General features: G+C 30.9%; 2 protein-coding genes across 4 annotated transcripts; one reads left to right on the top strand and one right to left on the bottom strand.

Moving 5' to 3' along the window:
* The first annotated feature begins 43 nt into the window (after window positions 1-43).
* On the top strand, window positions 44-16781 carry LOC103829007 (kunitz trypsin inhibitor 2). Its single transcript, XM_009104656.3, has one exon. The coding sequence runs from the start codon at window positions 15967-15969 to the stop codon at window positions 16684-16686; it is 720 nt and encodes a 239-aa protein (XP_009102904.1). The 5' UTR covers window positions 44-15966; the 3' UTR covers window positions 16687-16781.
* A 774-nt stretch (window positions 16782-17555) lies between these two features.
* On the bottom strand, window positions 17556-24115 carry LOC103829008 (NAC domain-containing protein 10). 3 transcript variants are annotated; one of them, XM_009104660.3, is made up of 4 exons: window positions 19141-24115; window positions 18820-19012; window positions 17967-18424; window positions 17556-17854 (listed from the first exon to the last, which is right to left on the bottom strand). In XM_009104660.3, the coding sequence occupies exons 1-4, from the start codon at window positions 19339-19341 to the stop codon at window positions 17816-17818; spliced, it is 891 nt and encodes a 296-aa protein (XP_009102908.1). In that variant the 5' UTR covers window positions 19342-24115; the 3' UTR covers window positions 17556-17815. The 3 variants fall into 3 exon arrangements, with proteins under 3 accessions (XP_009102908.1, XP_009102907.1, XP_009102906.1); XM_009104659.3 differs by having other exon boundaries at window positions 17556-18412; XM_009104658.3 differs by having other exon boundaries at window positions 17558-18424.
* Between the last annotated feature and the right edge of the window lie 249 nt (window positions 24116-24364).

A 24364-nucleotide genomic window follows, 5' to 3' on the forward strand; every position in this document is an offset into this window, starting at 1 on the left:
CAATGGTATTCCACTCTTTTGAGTATATTGAGCTAATTTACTCAAGATTTTTTGTCCACCCGTTATTTCTTTTTGTAAAATGATGAAAAAAGTTGAATTTAAAACATAGTGTCAAACTGTATTATAGAGGAACCAATCAGTTATAACTATTGGTGAAAAGACATGACCCTTCAAAATACAACTATTCGTTTCATTTGGACTTTTTAAATAAAATAGTTATAATTGTTTCCATTCTTGTCTATACAAGCAGTGGGGTTATTGGTACCTTGTACAAAACGTAAAACGAATGCTAGCTTGCACAAAACAAAAAGACATGTTCTCTTGCTCTTTTAATGTATGTAAGGTTAAAAAACACGTGTATCCATAAAAAACTTCCGTATTTGATAAACATAGACAGAGTTGTTTGGATGTTTTAAGCCAACGTTTCTAAATCCTTACTGTAAGTATAAAGTGCAATGCTTCATGTCGTAAGAAAACGGATGTTATGTTTTGTTCCTCTCAGTTTCAAGATCATGAAAAGGTATTTGTGTTCTTCTAGTGATCGTCGTCTCGTTTTGTATTCTATAACCGCTATTAGATCGTGACTTTTAACCACTGAAACATCATCTTCTTTTAATCCTCGAATGAAACCATAACCGTTTGGGATTTTATAAAAAGTAATTATTCTTCTTCTTTACCCACTTTTCTCACTAATTCTTTACACGGAGACTTGTGAAAAGGAAAATTTTTGTACATGTCACTACTTCTTTAGCAGGAATTGATTTTAAAATCGGTAACATAATAAAAACTAATGTGTAAATAATATTTAACAGGTGATATTGTGAAAAAATTATTAATACAATCTATACTATTAAAGCAGAATTCTTCTTATGAATCTGCCCCTGAATTTTCTTATTAATTACAAAACATTCCATTTCTTTTTTCAATTGCTTTTAATGGTTTTCAGAAATTAAAAGCCCAACACATTTGCTTCTGTCCAACTAAACAAAACAGCCCAATAATTTAAAAACTTAAAATCAAAGAAGCCCAACAATATTTTCTTTTAAAAACAATTATAAGTTAATTTAAATACATAATAATTATTTAATATTTGTGTAATTATAATTTAATATTTATGCATTATTTAAAAATATGTAGAATGAAAAACGTAATGTCTATTACATTTTTCATATAATATTTAATTAATAAGTTAAAATTATAAATAAATAACCTTAGCAAATATATAATCACAATATGATTAAATTTATTGAGTAGAAGTTTGCACAAATTAATTAGTACACAAATTTATTATTATATAATAAAAAATAAAGAAGACAAAATTATAAAAATTACTATAAACAAATATAAAATCTATTAAAATATAGATTAGACAAATATTTATTAATTTAAATGAAATTTTAAAAAGAAATGATTCCGATTTAAAAAGAAATGATTCCGCGCTTTGAAAGTGCGGGTCAAAATCTAGTGTATGTTTAAATTAAAAATTCTTTTACATCCATGTATAAGAATCAACTTTCATTCTTTTGTTTCTTGTTGGTCGATCAGTACTTGAGTTAACTTTTTGTTTCCCAGATTTCACTAAATTAGTTTTCTTTGTTTTATTTTCCTTTGCTTTCAAATAACTTCTAGCATAGTTTTTACTTGATCCTTCATTCTTCTGTCCACTCTTCATCTTTCTCACATTCTCATTTGAATCCTTCTCTTTTTACAGTTATAATTAATATGACTGTCACTCTTATTTATATTTTCCTATATATACAAAAATGGTAAATTTTAAGGTCTCAAAAACAAAAATTTAATAATTAATCAATAATCAATAATCTTAATAATAAAAATATTTTACAATACACTGTTGGTAGCAGAGTCTTTTCTATGAGTCTCAATGATTGTTATACCAGAAGAAGTGGATCTAAAATTATATGAATTTATTCTTATAGTAAAAATAAATTCTTCACCAACAAGATTTTCATTTAGAAAAGACACTATAGCATTCTCTTCCGTTTCAACGTTATTGATGGTTTCATATATATTAAATTGATTCATTAACTTAAAATTGTTAAAATTATAAATTGATTTTTCGAACATCAAATAACTTACAATATGATCTATTAATTCCACTGGTGATTTATTTAGAATCTTGGTTAAATCTTTGTTGAACATTACAAAAGAGACTGTATCTGAACCATCATCAACAATTAACTCTACCCGATACCTTTTCAATAATATAACTTTTATATATTAAAAAAATAAAAAAATAAGCAATATGGATGTTTAAAATATATTTATAAATGTGAACCAGTAATATCTTGATGAGGACAGGTTTCACAAACAAGTGTGTTTCCATCTTTCTTTAGTTTCTTTTTGCACTTATCACATGAAATGTAATTCCAGCCACTTCTAGAACATACTTCAATAATTTTGGCATGACACCTAAAAACCTTATCCTATAATTTAAATAATTTGTGAAATTGTTGTTGGCAAAAATGTAAAGACAAGTAGTATTTTTGTGAAAGGTAAAAATTAATTACTATATATATAAATACCTGCTCGAATTCTTCTGAAAGAATATCAAGAAGTTTGGAGATTGTGATAAATGAATGTTGACTTAAATTAACAGAACCTTTTCCATTAAGAATATTGCCTTCTATTTTCGGGAGTGTTCTTTTAAAATTTGAATACATGTATTAGTTCTAGAAAAAACAATTAGGTGGTGTTATTCAATCATGTATTTTAATAGAGTTTAAATCTAAACACAATCCACTATTATTCAAATGATGATTCTAAATTCTATTTTAAAATCTAGTGTTATTCAGAGAATGATTTAAATCCAACTTTTAAAATCTAGTGTTATTCAACTTTCAAGGATTTTAAAGTTCCTTGTATTTTAAATTGATTTCAAATCATCTATTATGGATTCTTATAAACAAATGAATCAAAATCTGATGTCTACTGCCGAGATTTTAGAATCCATCAACTTAAAACTTTAAAATTTGATAGATTATAAAACATTAATAACTGATTTGAAATCAGTGATTGAATAACACCCCCTTAATTAATCTGTATTTGTTTGATAATTTATAAATTTACCTTTGCTTGAAATCATTAATTGCATTTATTGGGTCATCAAATAGAATTTTTGAAGCAGACGTTGTATTCAAATATAAATACCCTGCATTGTAATTTACTGGATAGATTATGCGTATTTCAAATATGCAGATGTTATTAGTCATTGTTGTTGCGTAGAAAATCTATATATATATATATAAAAATATGTTCGCCTCACTCCTGTTTTGTCACGTCATAAAGTCAGTTCCTGAAAGGCCGACATGTGTCCGGGTTAGATGATACTCACTGTTTCACTTAATCACAATTATTAATGGGCTTTTCTCTTTTTTGTTAATAAATATTTCAGATAGTGTTTTGGGCTTAACATAATTGGGTTTCTAGGCAGTATACCACACATGAGGAGGTCCCACATGAGACGGCTTCTTCTCCAAAAATAATGTCGACGAACGAAAGACAGATCTGCTGCGTTTTAATAACTCCGGTTCAAACCTACGGCCAATGAAGATTTGCTACACCGACCACGCTGAATTCCGATCAAGGTCAGTTGGAAGGTGTCGTATTTGGCTGTTCGATTCCACTTCTTCTACCCTTGGTTGAATTTTGGAACCGTTATGGAAGTCGGTTGGATTTATGTATCCTCATTGACTATCACATTAAATCATTCAATGAACCCCCTCATTAAAATATTTTAACTCAAATATAATTAATCTTAACATAAATAATCCTTCGACACCCTAAAATTCTCAAAACCCATAAACATTATTATATATTCTCTTAACAAAATTTTACAAAACATACATACAAAGGGAATATACAATTACATCACAAAAAAAAAGCATGAATTACTTTAAGAATAACTTCAAGTTTTGAGTCATATTCGCAAAAAAAAAAACCTTAAATAAGTTAGTTTAATTAAGAATATTATTGAACAAAATATTTGAATTAAAATAAATATTAAAAATATAATGTTATTTATCAGAAATAGTGAAATTTACTGTCATTATAATTCAAAACAAAAAAAATAATTATAATGATCTCATAAGTCTTTCATTATTTTTTCGTTTATAATATTTTTTAATCTATCATAATTTTAAATTTTGCGGAAATCATAATATAAATTTTAAGAGATTTGAAAAAATGTCTCATATTGCATCGATTGGTGATGTTCTAACCTAAATTGATCTTTACAGAAAATTATTCCATAATGCATTGATTGGTGAGTAATTGAACTTTACACAAAATTATTTGGTATAACATTATAAATAAATGATAGAAAATTAATTTAATGGTATATATATATATGATAGACGGGAAATAACAACTAAAAGAATTATGGTAAATTTCTCAAATTACTCTCTTAAGATTTAATAACTCACAAAGAGGAGCATGACTAAAACATGTTTCATTAAAGAAGTAAAAGACCATTCTATCTTTGTTTTATAGATTTAAATATAATAATTATTTAAATAAAAATACAATAATACTTTTTATTTTTAAATAATACAGCATTGAATTCGAAATTTTTTATTTTTTAAGATTTTTCAATATTTTAACTTGAAATCCCAAATTATTACTGAAACTAAAAAAATTTATGTTGAAATTGTGTAGTTTGTTTTAAAGAAAAATCATGTACACACCCCTCTAATTAAACCATAACTCTATATTAGTTAACCATAGAAGTATAAATGTCTATTTATCTTTTAATGAAATCTCTTTTTGTCTTTTTGACCTTTGAATGCTATATTTGTAACAAAAAAAATTTAGGTCATCCTAAAAAACTTCTCAAACAAATATTTGTAATGAGCTAATCAAAAGCCACAAACATATTTTAATTTTTACTTTAATAGTATATGATGATTTGTTTCAGTGGTACACACCAAAAGCCACAAAGTTTCATTAATTATTTTCTTTATTTAGTAAATACAAATCTTGTATGTTTTGACAAACGTTTTGACATAACTTTATTTTAATTTATTTTGATATCAATTTTACAAAACATTTAGAGTAGACATCAAAGTAACTCTTAAGATAATTTTTAATTTTATTTTTACTGAATTTTAATTTTTATTTATAAATATGATTTCTTTATTTTTTTAACAAATTAAACACAATGTAATCATTTAGTTAGTTAAACGTTTTATGATGTTTATCAGAAATTATCATATGAAGTACACTCTAAGAGAATGCTAAAATTGGCTTAAATCGTAGAGATTTTCTTGCGCTACACCCAACTGCTGACTTATATATTTTAATTTGTTGCAAATGTGTTATGTATGTTTTTTATTTTCTGTTCCTCTTTTCTACAACATTAACTTAATAAGTCATTTTTTCCGTAAGTGTTCTTACATGTAAATGTTAATTACTTTATCAATATTGAGGTTTGAGAGTATAATGTTATTATATAAGAGTGGTGATTGTATATTATGAATCTCAAAAGGTGTATTAAAGGAGAACATGGAAAATAAGGAGATGAAGATATATAAGATGTATAGTGAGTTGACCCAAAAAAAAAGATATATAGTGAAACGCCTGACGTTCTGATTTTCTTTTAGCCAGTGAAGTGGAGATCGAAGGAAGGAGAAGCATCGTATACGTCGGTTATGGTTTAATAAATTAATAATCAAAGTTTGTATCTTTTTTTTTTGCAAAGGAATATGACATGGTAATTTGAAAATATATGGTTGGCTGATTTTCTTTGCTGATGTGGACAGCTTCTCCTTTCAAGTTATTCTCCTTATAGTATAGTATATATAGATAACTATTTTTGAATTCATATCAATGTTTTCTAAATTCAACATTCCTCCTTCTTCTATGACACCTATTACATCTGTAATACAATAAACCATTAACTATACATAAATTGTTAATATATGTCTCTATTTTGTTATTTATGTATAAGAACCAACCGCTAAATTGTTTATTTGAATTGGCTATCAATCGAAATTGGTCATAGTTGAAAAATTCAAATTTCTCATATTCAATTGAAACTTCGGCATCATTAATAATCTCAATTGTTGACTGATCATTAATACGCAATTGAAACCGATGGTTTGAAATTTTATAATTTTCGGTTGTTTTCCAAACTTCAAAATCAGTGATTAATAAAATGTTTCCCTCAACAAAATATTCTTCAAATTGTTGAATATATTTATTATTTATAGAACCAACAATTGTTTCATTCTACAACCAAAAACAAATAATATCAAATTGTGATTGGTTTAACAATAGCAACAATATCAGCAAAATCACGGCAATAACATGAATGGATATAAACAAATTTGTATGTGTGGAAAACAAACCTTTTCATCTAGTATAAGAAAGTTAAGACTAATGATTTCATTATTTCGTTTTGGATTTTTAGCTATCCAAACACGTAAAACTCTTCCTAATATTTTTTTGTTTATAACGCTTCATTTGATTGTCTTTTAAAAATCTGTATCCATGTAACTGCTTAGAACTTTTTTTCCACCATTTTATTATTAGTAGATTAGTGAAAATTTAAATTTGAAAAATGCATGGGAGAGACTATTTATAGATTTTTTTAAATCTATTTAAATAGTCACAACCCTTCAATCTGAATAGTCACATTCTTCTAATACTGACAACTTCTCACTTCTTAAAAGATACTTATGAATAGTCACAACTTTTAACAATTTTTAGAAGGACACAACCTTACAACATAGAACTTTTAAAAAAGACACAACCCTCTACACATCTTTTTCAAAAGACACAACCTTTCAACATAAGTGGAGTTCACAACCTTAGGAATTAATTGGAAAATACACAACCTTAGGAATTAATTGGAAAAGACACAACCTTACAACATATAACTTTTAGAAAAGACACAACCCTTTACACTTCTTTTTCAAAAGACACAACCTTTCAACATAAGTGGATTCACAACCTTTAGAATTAATTGGGATTGCTATTATTAGTAGATTAGAAAAATGAGAACAACATATACATTGACATATACAATTGATATATTATCGGTTATCGAGGTGTTTGAGTCAATACTCAAAGATAAAAAGAACATAATGATCATTGCAGGATACATTATTTATAAATTGTTTGCATAGATTTTACAGTGATTAAGAGTTAAATATTATGCTAGATTACCCAAAAAAGAAATCGAATAGACAATTTCCTTTTGAAGCAAAAGCAACTAAGCTTTGGACGTCTTAAGAGGCTCATTAAACTCTTCTGATAATGATAAAAAGAGGAGAACCTTTTTGTTTGACAATTATTGTGTTTTTTAATTTCATTATTTTTGTAATAGATATTTTCATTAAATAATTTTAAAGAATCTAATAGAATATGATGTCAATAACAATGACATAAAATACTAAAATGTATAACAATTTTTTGAAAAACAAGAAAGAAAGAAAAAAAGAGAAAGAAAGATTAACAGAATTGAAAAACTAAAAATGCAACTTAAAAATACTAAAATGAAATTTGTCCTACCGTAACGCTTAGTGGGATCATTCACAACAAATTCATAACATCCAGCTGGGTTCGGAGCACCTTGGCACCTAACAGTTTCTCTCTTGACTTTGTAGTATGTGCTACCGTAGGATTCGATACCGTGTGGTTTTTTGGGACCATAAGCAATAAACTCCCCCCACTTGATATCTTGAGTTGTAATGCTTCAGTGCCAAGTTACTACAACTTGTAACCCTCATGGGATCGTAGTTGGGAGGGAGTTTCGTGTTCCCAAACAACGGTAATTCCAATGGGACTTTGGTCGAGGTGGAATCTGCCGCTTTGTTTTTACCTTTCTGCTTTGAACTCATAATGAATTCAGAGAAAAAAACGAGTTTTTTGTTTCGTTTTAAGAAATTATATATATTGTAAATTTTATAAGGAAGAGAGGGGAATTTTGATGGCTTCAGGTCTTTTAGGATCTAAATGGTTTAGTGAACAGGTTTTGTGCAGTTTTGACTGGTGTATATGATCTTAGGGATGTGAATCAGGGTTTCAGTATTGACATTAAATGAAAGAAGAATGACTTTAACTGACTTCAGACAAAGGTTTTTGCGAGAGTGGTGGAGGTATAATAGTTTAAAAGTCATTTACATATAAAAGTAGCATTAGTGTTAGTTTATTCAAGGCGGATTCTAAGAAAATTTCATTTAAAAAATTAGGAAAAAGTTGAGCAAAAACATATGAAAATTTTGAAGAAAAGGTGAAAACCTTTGACAAAAAATGTTAAAGATAGTCTTCTCTCCACTTGTCATATTCATGGTGGCTAATTGTGTTTTTAATATCTAAATTTAATCACATAACTAAAAGTATGTGAGAATAGTTGAGGGAGCTGAACCAAGACTATAGCAATGACGATAAAAATTATCAATTTAGTGTTTTTTCAATTGAATTTTCAGTTTTCTCAATTGTCTTTTTTTCTCCTTTTAATTAGAAAAATGAGAACAACATATACAACCGACATATTATCAATTATCGAGGTGTTTGAGTCACTACTCTAAGATAAGGACATATTGATCATTGCAGGAGATGATGATTAACTAAATTGTTTGCATAGTACAGTGATTAAGAATTAAATATTATGCTAGATTACCCAAAAAATCGAATAGACAATTTTCTTTTAAGCAAGAGTAACTTGGCTTTGAACCTCTTAAGAGCCCCCATGAAACTCTTCTGATAATAATAGAAGGAGGACAACCTTTTGTTATTTATGTTTTGACAATTATTGTGTTTTTTTCATTTCATTATTTCTGTAATCGATAACTTCTTTTAATAATTTTAAAGAATCTAATAGAATAAGATGTCGAGAACAGTTACATTTTGAAATACAAATGACAACAACAATTACATATTAATTTTAATGTTTTCAAAATATGTGTATGTGTATGTGTTAAATATTTATAAACGTATTATATTAGTGTGTTTTGTCATTTAATTTTTTATGTCATCAATAATTTTAGTTAATAATTTTATGGAATCTTATAGAAAAATATAATTTTAAGGAATCTTATAGAAAAAGATGTTGACAACAATTACATGTTGAAGTCAACAATAACCATTACATGTTAATTTTAATGTTTTCAAAATGTGTGTTTGTGAGAAATAAGTATTTATTAATTTATTTTGTTCTTTTATTATTTGTGTAATTAAAATTTTTAGTTAATAATTTTAAGAAAATATAATAGAATAAGATGAATAAGATGTAATTTTAGAGAATCTAATAGAATAAGATGTCGACAGCAATTACATGTTAAAGTACAAAACGCCAACAACAATTACATGTTATTTTTAATGTTTTTGAAATGTGTGTTTGTGTGAAATATTTTTAAAGCTATTTTATTAGTTTGTTTTATTATTTCAGTATTTGTGTCATAAATAGTTCAGTTAATAAAAAAAATCTAATAGATTAATATGTTGATAACATTTACATGTTGAAGTACAAAAGAAAAATAATAATTATGTGTTAATTTTAAAGTTTTTGAATGTGTGTCTGTGGGAAATATTTCTAATATAAAAATATAAGTTGCCCAGAAGACTTCAATATTTTTAGAGGGATACTAAAATATTTTTAGCGGAAGTTAGAAGACTTCCCAGACGACTTACATGTTAGTCGTCTAGACCTTAAACATAACCCCTAAACTAAATTAACTAACTTAACACTTCATAAAATCAAATTAAACTTAAAAATGTTTACTATATACATAAATAATCACATGTAAAAAACATTTAAGCTTTCCAAAATTTAACCCTAAGAATACATACAATACTACAACATATGTTGTCAAATCCTAGACCAAAGAATATCATGATTCACTACTTTCACTCATCTATGTTGAAAACAATTCAATTTTATTATATCTTAATTTATATCACTTAAAACTGTTTATAATTACATGATTTTAATTTTTCGCTTATCAAAATATTTTTTACAAAATTTATAAATTATTTTTAAGATCAACTATACCAGACGACTTCCGTGGACGTCGTCCAGAAGACTTAACAGAATCTCAGAAGACTTAGTGGGGATATATCCGTAAAAATGAATTCTGTTTTTTACTTGTAAGCTAGGCTTAATTAACAGCTTATATTTTGGACCATAATGTTAATGTATTTATAATGCACGACAAAATCAATTAATATATCCCAATGTTAATAAATATGAAATTAATAAATAAGAAAGTGATTTGGGTGGGTGTATATTTTTATCAAATTAAATTTCAGATACAAAATTTATGTATACTTTACTTTACAATTATGTAATATGGAAAAATGTATTTATATATATATATATTATTTAATTTCTATAAATAATTAATTCTATGAAAAATATACATCCGCGCAGGCGCACGGATCAAAAACTAGTCTTCTTTTTAAAAAGCCTTACTTCAAAGAAGAAAAAAAGTTAAAACAAAAGTTAACCTATAGACTTCTCAGAGTAATTTTACTCACTTAACTATTATCCCACCCAGATATTCACAATTGTTTTTTTAATTAAATCAATTTCCAAATTAAAAACCTTCTAATAGTTATTTCCCTGTTTTATCAAAAGTATCATTTTGATACTTTCACACATATTAAAAATAAAAGAAATTTTCTAAAATAGCACTTTTAATTTTTTGTAACAAAAATAGCTCCCAATAAAGAAAATGACCTAAAATTATATTAAAAAGCAAAAATATATTTATACCCTAAGATTAACTAATCTAGACTTATGGTTTAGAGCTAAGATGTGAAAATTTGAGGATAGAGTTTCAAATTAAAAAAAAATACATATTAAAATTTTCAAAATAAAAGTAGCTATTTTGGTGATTTTTCTTTATTGAAGTCTATTTTGTGACAAAAACTTAAAAATTACTATTTGAGAGAATTGCCGTAAAAGTAATATAAATGCATTTGTGTTTTATATTAATTATATCTATTTAACTAATAATATTTGAGATAAATAAATTATTTTTAAAATTAATACATTAAGTTAAAATAAATATAAATTGAAATGGTACTTTGAAGATGATAACTTTTAAGAAAGAAAGAGATAAATTATTTAGGATCTGGGACAAATGCTTTCTTTTTGACAACACCTTAAGCAATGCACGGTCCTGACGAGGAGCAAAAAGATGAACGAGGGTGAGATATCTATTAGTGCAAGATGACACTACAATAGTACTGCAGAAGATAATTCAAGAGACAAAAAAATACAAGTAAACACTCTGCTTTATTAGAATTTCTTTAAACAATCTATTACAAGATCTTGTTTATTCAGCTTTACTCGTCTAGTGTTAACACCCTAACACACGACACTGAAGGATTCCTAAGCTACCTACTTATGTTTCTTTCCCGTCAAGTACTTCAGTCACTGCTTCAGTACGATCCCAGAACACTTCCAAGAGCTTATCTCTCTCTATAAGATCATCCTTTGTGTCTCTGTCTCTATACAGATGACCCCATAACTATCTTATAATTATTCTCTATGTATCTGAAACCCTAGTCTCCAAGGCAACATTATGGACATCTTCCATAACAATAAGTGCAACTTTCCTTTTCTTGGAACGCATTTATTCTTCTTTCTTTAAGTCATAAACTTGCTACTCAAGTTTATTCCTCTTTCCTTATCTCCAAGATATTCTCTTGATTTCCAAGTGTACACGACTCCAGCTCAGCACCTTGACTCTACATGGTCTTCACCACTCACTACGACGTCTGCTTCAGCAACTACGTCAGTGACTACTTCAGGGAGGATATCTTACATCTTCAATCTCCCCCTTTTAGCTTTATGTGCCGATCAAGCACAATATTCTTCTCCTTCAGCAACCACGTTCCCCACCTGGAAACTTCAACACCAAATGTGCTTTTCTCCCGCACGCGATGTGCACCACACATGCTTTTCTCCCCCATGAGATATGCATTCTCTATACCAGAACATCACCATTCTCCCCTTGCTTGATTGCATATTAAGATAAAACATATGCTTAGATGTCAAGCCTTACAGATTTAGCCGTCCGGTTCTCCATGTATAATCATGACACAGTCCCTGCTGCAGCGGAATAACAAGTACTGCATCACGACCTGACGCACCTGTCAAGCTACCCTTCGACCAGCTTCTGTTGAGGACCTGGCTTCCTTCATGTGTCGTCTTCTTGACCATGATCCCTTCCCCATCCACACCGAGTGCCCTCTGCACTCGTTGCAATTGTCTTGGAGTGATTTCACTATCACACTCCTGAAGATCACCTCGCATCACTTCCTGACGCATTTCGATCTTATTTCCCTTTGTGTCACAAACAACCTCGTGTCCTGGCTCCAGACTTTATGCTTCTTGATCAACCTCAAGATCACTCTTAACAGAGCTGTACCCTTCTCATGACGTCTCTTCGTTGACCTCATCAAGTAAGCCACTCTTGGCTAAGAGAACTTCTTCAACTCTTTTGGGTTTAGTGAACGTCTTGTTCACCTTCTTGGCCATGTTTTTGCTCTTCTCATGAGCAAAACACTCCACCTTCTTGTGTTCAATCTTCCCACAGAACCAACATCACATCCGATGTTGCTTCTTACTTGGTCTGACACAGTTGCTGATACACTTATCTCTCTCCTTCCTTGTACCAGGTGTACAACCATGCTTCAGAACCTCATGTCTGACCTTCATGTTGTTGCACTGATGTACTACTTTCGGCTTGTAACTCACAGCTGCACGCTGTAGAACTTCATGTCTTACTCCTTGTCGTACGTCCCGACGTACTTCCTGACAAGCTTCTTTGGCTCCACTTTTTGATGTGCTCCCATGCACAAAATGTGATAGCCCCTTCTGTTGTACTTCCTTAGTACTCTCAGCTCCTCGATATCCCAGTCCCCAGTTCACCTTGGCCGGTTTTTCCATCGAGAGTATCTTATCCAAGTTCTTGGATCAACTGTTGAGCATCTTGATCTGTTGCAATTCTCGGCCAAATCACGTTCCAGCATCTTTACTCTCTCTTGTTCACCAGTACCAACTTTTCTCAGCTTGCTAATCTCTTTCTCGATAGACTCATTCTTTTCATGACAACAGCAAGTTCTTCAGCAAGATCATCATGATGCTCTCGTCCCTGCACCAATTCGTGTTGCAACTTCAGATTCTCATTCTTGAGATTCAACCATTATTTAGCAGTATGTGATACTCCTCCTCATCTGTAGCATCTGAATCCGAAGATTCACTGGATTCCTCCTTGCGTGCACCAAATGCAACAAGGTTCTTCACCACCTTTCCATCTTCTTCAGACTCTGGATCATCAGACGACTGCAATGGAACTTTTTTTCCCTTCTTTGAGTTTGGATATTCATGCTGTGTGTGTCCAACACCTCTGTACTCAGAACACTTAAGTTCTCTTTGTTGTGCTACATGACAGTCAACCCTTATAGGACCAACGCCTCCACACTCATAGCATATGAGACTTTCTCTCCTTCTATCATTGCCACGATCACCTCCATGGCGACCATACTGATTTCTTCCACCCGAGGGATTCATATACTTACCCAGATTCCTCGCCAACGTACCCATGGCATCTTCAATAGTCAGAGATCTATCACCATCTCTGTCAGCTACAAGCGCCACACTCTTTGGTGCATTGCTTGATGTAGAGACTGAACTACTGTTTGTCTCCATCTCTTCTGCCTTCAGCATACCCATAAGCTTGTCAAACTTGAGCTCATCCGTGTTTGTAGTCATCTGCAAGATCGCCTTGTGAGCTACAAAATTCGTTGGAAGACAGCGTAGTAACTTCTTTACCAGCTTCTTCTCCTTGTACTTATTCCCAAGTACAAATGCTTTATGCACCATACAACTGAGTTTGGCACTGAAGCTCGCCACAGAATCATTATCAGACCACCTGAGATTCTCAAACTGCGACCCAAAATGATCAAGACGTGTCCTCTTGACACTCTAATCTCCTTCAAATGAATTCATCAGGATCTCCCACGCCTCTTTAGCTGAAGTACTCCCCTGAATCAGCTGGAACTGTTCTGCTTCAACCGCTCCAAAAATCACCGACAACGCCTTTTCTTAAACTTAGATGCATTGCGTTCTGCCTCTGACCAATCCTCTTTTGGCTTTGGCTTCTTCTCACCTCATGTGACTATGGTAGGCTCTTCCCAACCAATCTCCACAGCTGTCCACGCATCTTCATTGATTCCTCGAATCATTTGCTTCATGCGAGCCTTCCAATGACCATATTGGTCCGCATTCAACACAATCTCCTTCTGCATAGAAATAATCGTGTCTATCTTCACCTTCAGGATAACACCGATAACTTAAGTGCCCCGCTTTGATACCACTTGTTACTGCAAGATGACACTATAATAGTATTGCAGAAGATAACTCAAGAGACAAAATAATACAAGCAAACACTCTGCTTTATTAGAATCTCCTTTAAACAATCTATTACAAGACCTTGTTTATTCAGCTTTACTCGTCTAGTGTTAACACCCTAACACCCAACACTGAAGGATTCCTAAGCTACCCGCTTATGTTTCTATCCCGTCAAGTACTTCAGCCACTGCTTCAGTACGACCCCAAAACACTTACAAGAGCTTATCTCTCTCTATAAGATCAGCCGCTGTGTCTCTGTCTCTATACAGACGACCCCATGGCTATCTTATAGTTATTCTCCATGTTCCCGAAACCCTAGTCTTCAAGACAACATGTATGGATATCTTCAATAACAATAAGTGCAACTTTTCTTTTCTTGGAATGCATTTATTTCTCTTTCTTTAAGTCATAAACTTGTTCCTCAAGTTTATTCATCTTTCCTTATCTCCAAGATATTCTCTTGTTCTCCAAGTCTACACGACTCTAATTCAATACATTGATTCCACATGGTCTTTACCACTCAACACAACGTCTGTTTCAGCAACTACATCAGCGACTTCAGGACGGACATCTTACATCTTCAATATCTAACGGGCTTTTTCATAGTGATTCTTGAGTGACTTGAATCTAAGGAAAACACGTTATGGGTATAAGGGTATTTATTTGTTAATTTCTACAAGGAACAACAAAATAAAAATGTACTCTTTGCTTGAACTATAGTGACGCTATGAAATCTTTTATGTATATTCCTCTTAGTAGCATGAGAATCATAATTGATTAGCAAACTTAACACGTTTCACTCTTTATAGACACGAAAACAATAAAGTCTTGAAGAAGAAAAAGAGAGGAAGATAATGTCAAAAAGAGAGGCCCGTAATTAAGTCACGAAAAGTAGAACTAGGCCCGAGTATAGTAATAGGCTAATAGCCTTTGTTTTTCACACTAGGAGAACAAAATGTGTAGACAAAGATGTATTCTTCTTCTTCTTCGTTTGCACTTATCATATGCGCCTCTGTCTTTGCTCTTCACTTCAGTTTCAAATTTCTCTTGTGCAGGATTAAGTAAAAGACGAAACTTCAACACCTTCTTTTGATATAAAACTTGAGCTTTGAGTCATTGTAGGGCTTTGAGTCATTGTAGGGTTTTCTAAGAAACGGTGAATGATGTACTTGTTTAATACTTGAAATGAACGATCACTAAATTTCAACATCTTGTGCATCATAGTTTTTTTTACCATAAAAGCATATCAGGATTCAGGGGCACAACCACCATTGAGTCACATGCTGATGCTGCTGTCGTTGGACATCTTGTTTCCATGAGTTGTCGGTGGCTTTAGTCTTTATCATATTCATCTTTTAGCTAGGTTCCATGATTTTTTTTCATTTATGTGAATAATCTTTCTCGTGTTGCCAATTAAAGCAAACAAAAATAGATTTCATAAACACCTTCCCACCGATACTTTATAAAATATACTCACAACTCCGAAGCTATTTTTTACATTTATAATTAAAAAAATTAATGTCTGCTGATATAAATACCATACGAAATTGTTTGCTTCAGACTCAAGTCACCCAAGAGTCACTATGAATAACAATAAGACAGCAATCCCATTCTTATTAATCTCTTTGTTCCTTCTAGTCTCGGCTGCTGCGGTAACAACCGGGGCAGAAGTAAAACACGTCAAAGACGCAAACGGAAACCCCATTCAAAGACAGACCCTGTACTTCATCCAACCAGCTTCAGGCAAGAAAGAAGGCGGTCTTGTCCCAACAAGCATTGACTTAGCCCATTTGTGTCAACTAGGTATTGTCCAAACAGTCCTTCCATTTCAACCAGGCCTACCTATTACTTTCTCTACTCCATTCTTCGACAGAGGCAATGATATATGGATAAACACGAACCTAACAATCGCTTTTGAGTCACTGATCTGGCCATGCCCTTCCTCAAAGATATGGAAAGTTGAATCCTCGTCGTCGTGTACCAACAAGCGTTATGTAACGACTGGTGGTAGCTCTAGCAGGAAAGATAGCTTTTTTAGGATTCAGAAATATGGAAACGAACAAAATACTTACAAGCTCGTTCATTACCAGAGCTACTCGGCTATAAACGGTATTAAGAGTGTTGGTACCACCACCAGCTTTTACGGTGACCCCATACTTGTTCTTAACGATGATGATGACGATACCGATGCCTTTCCAGTTAAGTTCCGTAAGGTTGAGACATCCACGGATAATTTATTTCAGAATTTTAGTCTAAGAATGCTTCTGAAACTGGTGTTTAATAAGTTGTATTATGGAAAATAATGGGTAGAAACAACATATCACTAAACCAACTAAATGTAATGAAAAGTTAAATATGTCTTTGTCATTTATGAAATGTCCCTTTCTTAGAAACCAAACTCAAGCAAACCAGTGTTGTGGATACGCCAAATCTGCGCATAACCTCTTCTTATTCCAGATATCTCAATCCTTGATTGCTCGATCATACTTAATAAGCAATTTATCAACACAAGTACAATATCTCTATGCGTTGATTAATCTTTGGGTGAAAAAGCTATAGAAACGCGTTTTTAGGCTAATAAATTGAAGAAATGAAGCAATTCCTAACCGGGCTTTTTTATCGAATTCCACCTATAACTTTAGTTGGAGAAAGAATGCTTGCTCTATGTTTTGAATATTCCTGCAAGTTTATATTTGCTTATCACACAAGTTAACCACCAAGGCAAGCTATTTTGGGCTTAGTTACAAAAAAAGAAAATAGGTTTAAGCAGTTTAAATTTAGGTGAGCTTCAACGAACACTGCATCGTTTACATATATGTATCAGAGCCCCCCCCAATTTTTTTTGTTTTCTTCAAACATTCCAGCTCAAGTCTAGTTAGCGTCCAAAACAAGACACTCTGATCTTAAAAATTTTGGGCTTAGTTACTAAATAAATTATGAACAGCACCCCAAATTTTGGAGGACAGGAGTAACTATTTTGGGCTTAGTTACTAAATAAATTTTGGAGGACAGGAGTAACTAAATTTTGGAGGACAGGAATAACTTATTTTATTATGAACAGCACCCCAAATTTAGTTACTCCTGTCCTCCAAAATTTATTTAGTAATATTACTTAAATTTTAAAAGGATTTCATAAAATATTTTCAATACTGTAATAGCTCTTCTTGCAAAATGAGAAATTTCATTTTATTATTGTCTTAATTTTGTTTCAATAATATGAAAAGAAGATCTATTACAGTATTTTCTACAGAATCTATTCAGGCAAAACAAAAATATAAGAACAAGGATCATTAGTAATATGTGTTGAGGTTAAAGTTACTTCCCCAATTTTATCCCCAAAAAAGAAGTTAAACCTAAGATCTCACCAACACTTTAAGATAACTTACTACGATAGATACCCAACACCTACACACAGAGTATGTGCTCACTCATTCACATCATTCGTTTCCCCATCTTCACTCCACAAAGTACCTGCATTTGTATATTATTTGTTTCATATCTTCTTCATAAAACTTTCTTTACCTTTACTTGCGTCACAAGTAAAACTAAGAAATGAACATGACACATCTCCTTCACGAATCACCTGCGTGTTCTCTTCATTTTTTCCTTTATGCTCATACCCAAAACCGGCATGATTTTCATAACTAAATCGGTTTAGGTTTACCCGACTCTTCGGTTTAGGTTCGGTCGAACCACCGCATTGCCTAGGTTGTGTTTGGTAAAAGACTTTAGAGAGAACTGGTTCACCGTCTTTTTCATCCTCGCTGTGGCCTAAGTGATACTGATGCATCACCCAATTGGTCTTCTCTGGCTTCTTCTGGCGACCATAGTTCGTGTAGAGCACTAGGATTTTCTTGAAACCGGCTACTCCTGCTTGGGACAAAATGGGTCGGGTCTTGCCCGTTTTGTGCCACCGTGTCTCGTGGCCTTCCTCATCTGTGCTCACTTTTCTACGTTTTCGTGTTCCGGTAGTGTAAGCCTTAGATGGCCGGTGGAAGAAGTGCCGTACTTGACCGTCTTTGCTTACTCCTGTTGACATAACTTAAGCATATGATTTGTCACCAATCATTTTGGACTTGATTCTAATCTTTATAATCTTACACAAAAAATGTAGAGAAAATCTATCTGTCACAAATCACAAAACTTTACTAGATTTGATTATTTGTTTTTATAGATAAACTAATAAGTTTCTGTATTAGTACCACCAAAAAATAATATAATCATTAATCATTATCTCAGAAGATTGCAGTTTCTACAATTTTCTCTTTAAGAAATTAAAACCCTAATACAAATGGGTAAACCCAAAAGTATTTTTGTAAATCCATATGAAAGCAAGTGTTAGCTTGAAAAAAAAAAAGTTTCGATAAAATTTAGTGAGAATTGTCAATTTCAATAAAATTCTTTACTAATTTAGTAACACAAAGAGAAGGGTTTACCAGGAAGTTTCTCAGGATGCGTATAACAAATTCCATTCTCCCCTTCAAGCGTAGGTATAAATTCATCGATCAACGGATAAAGTTTTCTTTTATCGGATGAGACCTTCGCCTCCAAATGCATAAGGATCTCTTTATCCGACGGGTCGAACTTGACTCCTGCCGGTAAGCTTGGTAAATCTTTGATGCTGCCAACCTTAAATCAAATTTCATTTATATCACATTAACAGTTATGTCAAAATATGAATTAAATGATGTATACCTAATATATTAATGATGATAAGTATACGTTATGTAGGTGAATCAAGTCTTGAAATATATAACCTGTTCGTCTTGTTGATGGATCTTTTGTCCACAAGAAGAACAAGTCATGACGATGGGAGCATCAACGATAATCTTGGAATCTGGAGCGCTCGTGACACATGATTGAGATTGGTTTTTGAGTTGAATTGATGGATGATCAATGTTGGATGCTCTTTCAAGATTGGGATCGTAGTTATCATCTGAATCATCACACCAACTCATCTTTCTTCTATTACTGATCTCTCCCTCTACAATAACCTACCAATATCTAAATCTAATTACAGTCAGAACCAGCAGAACTATCAAAAGATGAACCGAGAGAACGAGAGAGAAAGAGAGCTAAAGATGATGAGGTGATATAGAAAGAGGGGCAAGTGATTGTTAAGTTTTAAGAACAAACAAACACTTAACTATATAAAATCATATAAAATTATATAAATTAAATTAAAATGGTATTAAAATAATATTTGAGGGGTTGCTTGGACGTCACGTTAATTATTGGTGTATGTATATACATTTGTGACATATAATTATTGAATGCTGTTTTCTAAATTTTGATTATGACTATTCTTGATCAGTTTTTTTCCTTTTCTAGTTTCTAGTTCCACAGCTCAAATTAGTAGTAAGATTCATGTAAACATAATTAAAAATGGCACCCAACTATAAGTAGGAGAAAAACCCTTTGTACAAGAAAATATTAATTTCAATCAGGATATTGCAGTTTGTATATGACTAAAAGAGTATATATCTTCACAAACAAGAAAGGTGACGAGATGGAGTGTCGTTATTGAAACTTTTTTTCTTTTTCTAATAATTTTGTATTCACAAAGATATGAAACACCATAAAAATATTATAATGGAAAATTTGCTCCTATAATCCATAAAAAAAAATATAAATACACTATCTAACCAAAAACATCATTTCTCTCGTCATTTTTCTTCCTATCTCTCTCCAACTTTTCTCTACATATCTAATTATTTCTTTTTGGTTATGTACCAAATAAACCCTATTATAATCCTCCAACATTTGAAAAAAAAAATCAGCCAAGAATAAGGTCGTGTGTATATGCAGAATTCCTTTATAGAATAATATATAGTTTAAAGAAAATTTTGGATCCTAGACTATCCATAACTCTCTTTTTGAAGAAATCACTACTTGTATATATATTATATGTGTTGGACCTACTTGTTGTAGCAAAAATAAGACCATATCTGCAAGCACAGAACAAACTCTCGTGTTTAGCAAGTTACCTATACCCAAAATTCTCATTTATTTGCTCCTTGACAGCAGATTCCTCACCAAAAGTTATATAAATATATTATATTCATTATTGTTGTATGAATTTCTTACTTCAAATAAAATTGTAAGAAGATCTATAAATCTTTCGAATAGTGTATATATATATTTATACATATTTATATTATGCTGTATTCATTCTTGTTTTATGAATTTCTTACTTCAGATAAAATTGTAAGAAGATCTATAAGTCGGTTGTACACATGACCGTCGTTGGAGATGCGAAGCTTCGTTCGTACGAAACTAAACCGAAGAGAACATTAATAAGCTTACCGAGAAAGCTTTCAAAATTATTATAGGCTCATAAAATATTGAAAGAAAATGTTATTCTCAAATAATGTTTTTTGTCGACTATTAGTGATAGAGAGAGATTATGCTTTTTTGTCATATAGAGATTATGAATTTAATTTGGTATATAAAAATACTCAAACTTTTATTCCCAAATTGAATTGTATGTTTTGGAAACTAATCAAGTAGCTAGTGTCTCGGGGATGGTCCGGGCAGGACAAATTATTTGTAAATTTTGATTTGATTCGTTATCCGTTTTTATTCAAACCAAAAAATTTGGATATCCGAAATTCTACAAAGCAAAACAAATAATAATATGTAATATTCGTAAGAAACAAAGTAAATAATAAATACTAATATTTTTAGGAACGTATATCTGGTCCGATCCGTTAAATTCATATATACATATATTAAAAATATATATATATAAGTTATATAATTATTATAATGTATATAAGCTTTGCAGTATTTTTATTTACTAACTTTATTATATTAGATATTATATATTAGCTTTATGATTTATTTATTTTTTATTTTTTAATTTAATTTTACTGTTTTATATTATTTTTAAAATTTTATTTATTTTTGCGGATCGAATTGGATTCAGAAAAACGAATATCCGGATGGTTACGAATTGAATCGGATCAGATAACTGATTATTCAGATGAACGGATCGGATCACGAATAACTTCAAAAACCAAAAATCCACATATTTGATTCGTGTCCGTCCCTAGATATAAATATGTCTGTTCTGCTTTCGATTCCTGGTGAAAACAAAATTGATGTTATTCGACCAGTTTAAATTTGGGCTTCAACCCATGTAATTTACATAATAGTAACATAAAAGTTGACTATTTAAGTTTTAGAAAAAAACAAGTTAGACTATTTCTAGCATTAGTGGAATGACATTTTAACTTGGATCTTATATTATATTAGCTAGTCTATTTTGTACCACTAAATATATTCTTTTTAAGATTTTTTGGATCAGGGACATATAAAATTTTATGAAATCTCACTTTTTTGGTACTTTGTTCACATTTGAAAAGGTAGAAGTTGTTTTTGAATTTCTTAGGTCATGAGCATATTTAAAATATGACCTAAATCAACAAAATAATAAGATAATATTATTTAAAAAATCTTAAGTAGATATGTGGTTCCAGTAAATTATAAATTAATAATTTACCTATATATAGTTTATATGAGTACAAAAAATATTGTATTATTTATTTATATCCAAAAGGGAATTCATTTCTATTTTTCTTTAACAATTTTAATATATATGTTTAATAATATTTAGTAAAAGTATACATAAAATCTCACATATCTTCTACAAAAAAACATTTATATACACTAAATAATATAATAAAAACAATATGTATGATAAACAATATAATAAAAACAATATGAATTCCTAAATTTAGTTAACGTATGTACGGTTAAATCAAATATTTTTTTATTTTTTAAAAAATTATACTCGAAAGTAGAAACAAATTAAAAAGAATTTTTTTTGTAAGTTAATAATTCTATAAAATAATAAATTATTATAGTTCCAAGATTATTAATTTATAGGATTTTTACCATAGATGCATTGTTCATTGCGCTCATGTCGTAAAACATTTTTTAATACTTTTTCATATAGTGTACAATTAAGGATCTGACTGGTGATCATTCGGGAAACAAGAAGAACAAACAAAAAATAAATATATGGGAAAAAATAGCAGAAATAAAAAAGAATAGTTGTTTTTTCTCAAATTTAACAAGGAATAATTTTATCATTTAATTCTCTACAAAAAAAGGAACGAGAGGGAATGAGAGGGAATTATTATTCTTTGTGAATGGTGATTTTTTAATAAGAACGTTAGAAAATGCATTATTCTCCATTATTCTTCGGTCACTATTTATACCCTAAGAGATTTATTTCAAGAAAGATGGTGAAGAGTTCTAAAATAATATACCAAATCGTCTTTGGATTTTCCTATTTTGATGGGCTTCTTCGAGATATAGTCCATGTATAAGATTTGTCAAAATGTGAAGAAAACATGTGGGTCCAAAATGCCCATTTAAAAGCCACATGGTCCAAGGTGTGAGTGTGTACCGTGTGCCCGTGGGTCATCATACTCAATAACTCATGTGTCTGCCATTATTTCACAGTCCGGACTTCGGACCTTATCTATTGAGCTCAAGTCCCTACTAGATGCTTTCCTCTTGTTCAAACGCGAATCAACTTAAAAAAAAAAGAAAAAGAAAAAGGAAGATCAGATCAAATTGAGGCAAATACCCATTTAAGGTTTTTTTATTATTATGTGAATAAATAATATTATAAATCTTTAAAACTGTATTTATATCAGGCTCAAAACTCGATTTTCTTTTCTATATAGAAATACATACATATCTAGAAAAAAAAATTCTTAAACCAAAAAGACATACCAAACCGCAGGGTCTGCGGCCCTGCACCCCCCAGATATAACCTTGACGGCACCTACGTAATCCGATCCAACGAATACTGGACTTTTACTGGTGCACAGATATTTAAGACACATCTAGATGCAGAAAAAAATATTATTTGTTCTTATAAATTAGTAGTATTTAAATTTTCCGCAAAGTATATTCTCTTTCTTTTCTTACTCAATTACCTACCAAAATCATTAGCAGTTCGAACTGAGCGAAGTTGCTTAGTTTTGGTTTTAAGAACTTGCTTGCTCAGTTGCATCTTAATAAATACTTAAAAAAATTCACAAAAATAAAAAGGGAGAGTGATGATAGTATTTATATAAAAAACAGAAATTATGTAGAATCTCTGTTGTATTTCATTGTGAAACATGTTGACAAAAACAAAAAGAAAATGCATAAGGGAGAGAACGAAAACAAAAATGAGAAATGGTTTAGAAAGCGAAATGAAAGAGACAGAGGCAAGGCAAAGATGGAGATGAGGTGTCAATGTCCCTACTGAATGGTACTCTCTACCAATGTGGGCTTCAATGCTTACTGGGCCCACTTCTAGTTTCCTCCCCCAGCAATGCTCATTTTTAGAATATTTACTTACCTATTTATGTAGCTTAAAATGACCTGCGTAAGTTAATTCTCCACTTAAATAAAATAAACACATGTAATGGTGACTGGTGAGATATCAATGTTCTTGTTTTGTTTTGTACTCAACGTAGAAGTTAGTATAACCTTGTTAAGGTCACTATTAAGATCATAATTGCAGTTAGGAAGTTAAACGTTACCCAACGACCACCTTTTGATTTAGCTGTCTTAAATACTTTATAAGAGACTGAAAAATAGTTTTTGAACTTCAACTCTTCAAGTCTCCAACGTTAAAATTTGTTTTTTTTTTTCTGTTGGTCAAGGGGGTTTGCTACTATTAATATTTTTTAAGAAGAGATTAGTAAACTATACGTTGTTTGCATGTCATTTGTGTGTTTTGTATCTTAAAGTGTTTTTTAATACTGATTAGTTGACGAAAAACCAATCAGATTTCCAAAAGTATCACAAGAAGAGACCATTTCGCAGGAAAGTTGATATGAAGTCCAACCTCCTGCAGTTTGCAAAAAAAAAAAGAGTCTAATCTCATGTTCCAAATCTTATTATATCTGGTGATATCAGCATATGTAAAGAAAGTAAGTAAAGGAAATAGCACAACATGAAAATGTTAAAAAT

This window comes from Brassica rapa, chromosome A07, assembly GCF_000309985.2.
Source record: "Brassica rapa cultivar Chiifu-401-42 chromosome A07, CAAS_Brap_v3.01, whole genome shotgun sequence".
Taxonomy (NCBI): Eukaryota; Viridiplantae; Streptophyta; class Magnoliopsida; order Brassicales; family Brassicaceae; genus Brassica; species Brassica rapa.

Coding starts and splice junctions, on each gene's coding strand:
- LOC103829007 (XM_009104656.3), top strand. CDS start 15,967: ATGAATAACAATAAGACAGCAATCCCATTCTTATTAATCTCTTTGTTC.
- LOC103829008 (XM_009104658.3), bottom strand. CDS start 19,341: ATGAGTTGGTGTGATGATTCAGATGATAACTACGATCCCAATCTTGAA. Junction 19,013..19,140: donor TCCATCAACAAGACGAACAG/GTTATATATTTC, acceptor ATTTGATTTAAG/GTTGGCAGCATCAAAGATTT. Junction 18,425..18,819: donor GCATCCTGAGAAACTTCCTG/GTAAACCCTTCT, acceptor CATATGCTTAAG/TTATGTCAACAGGAGTAAGC.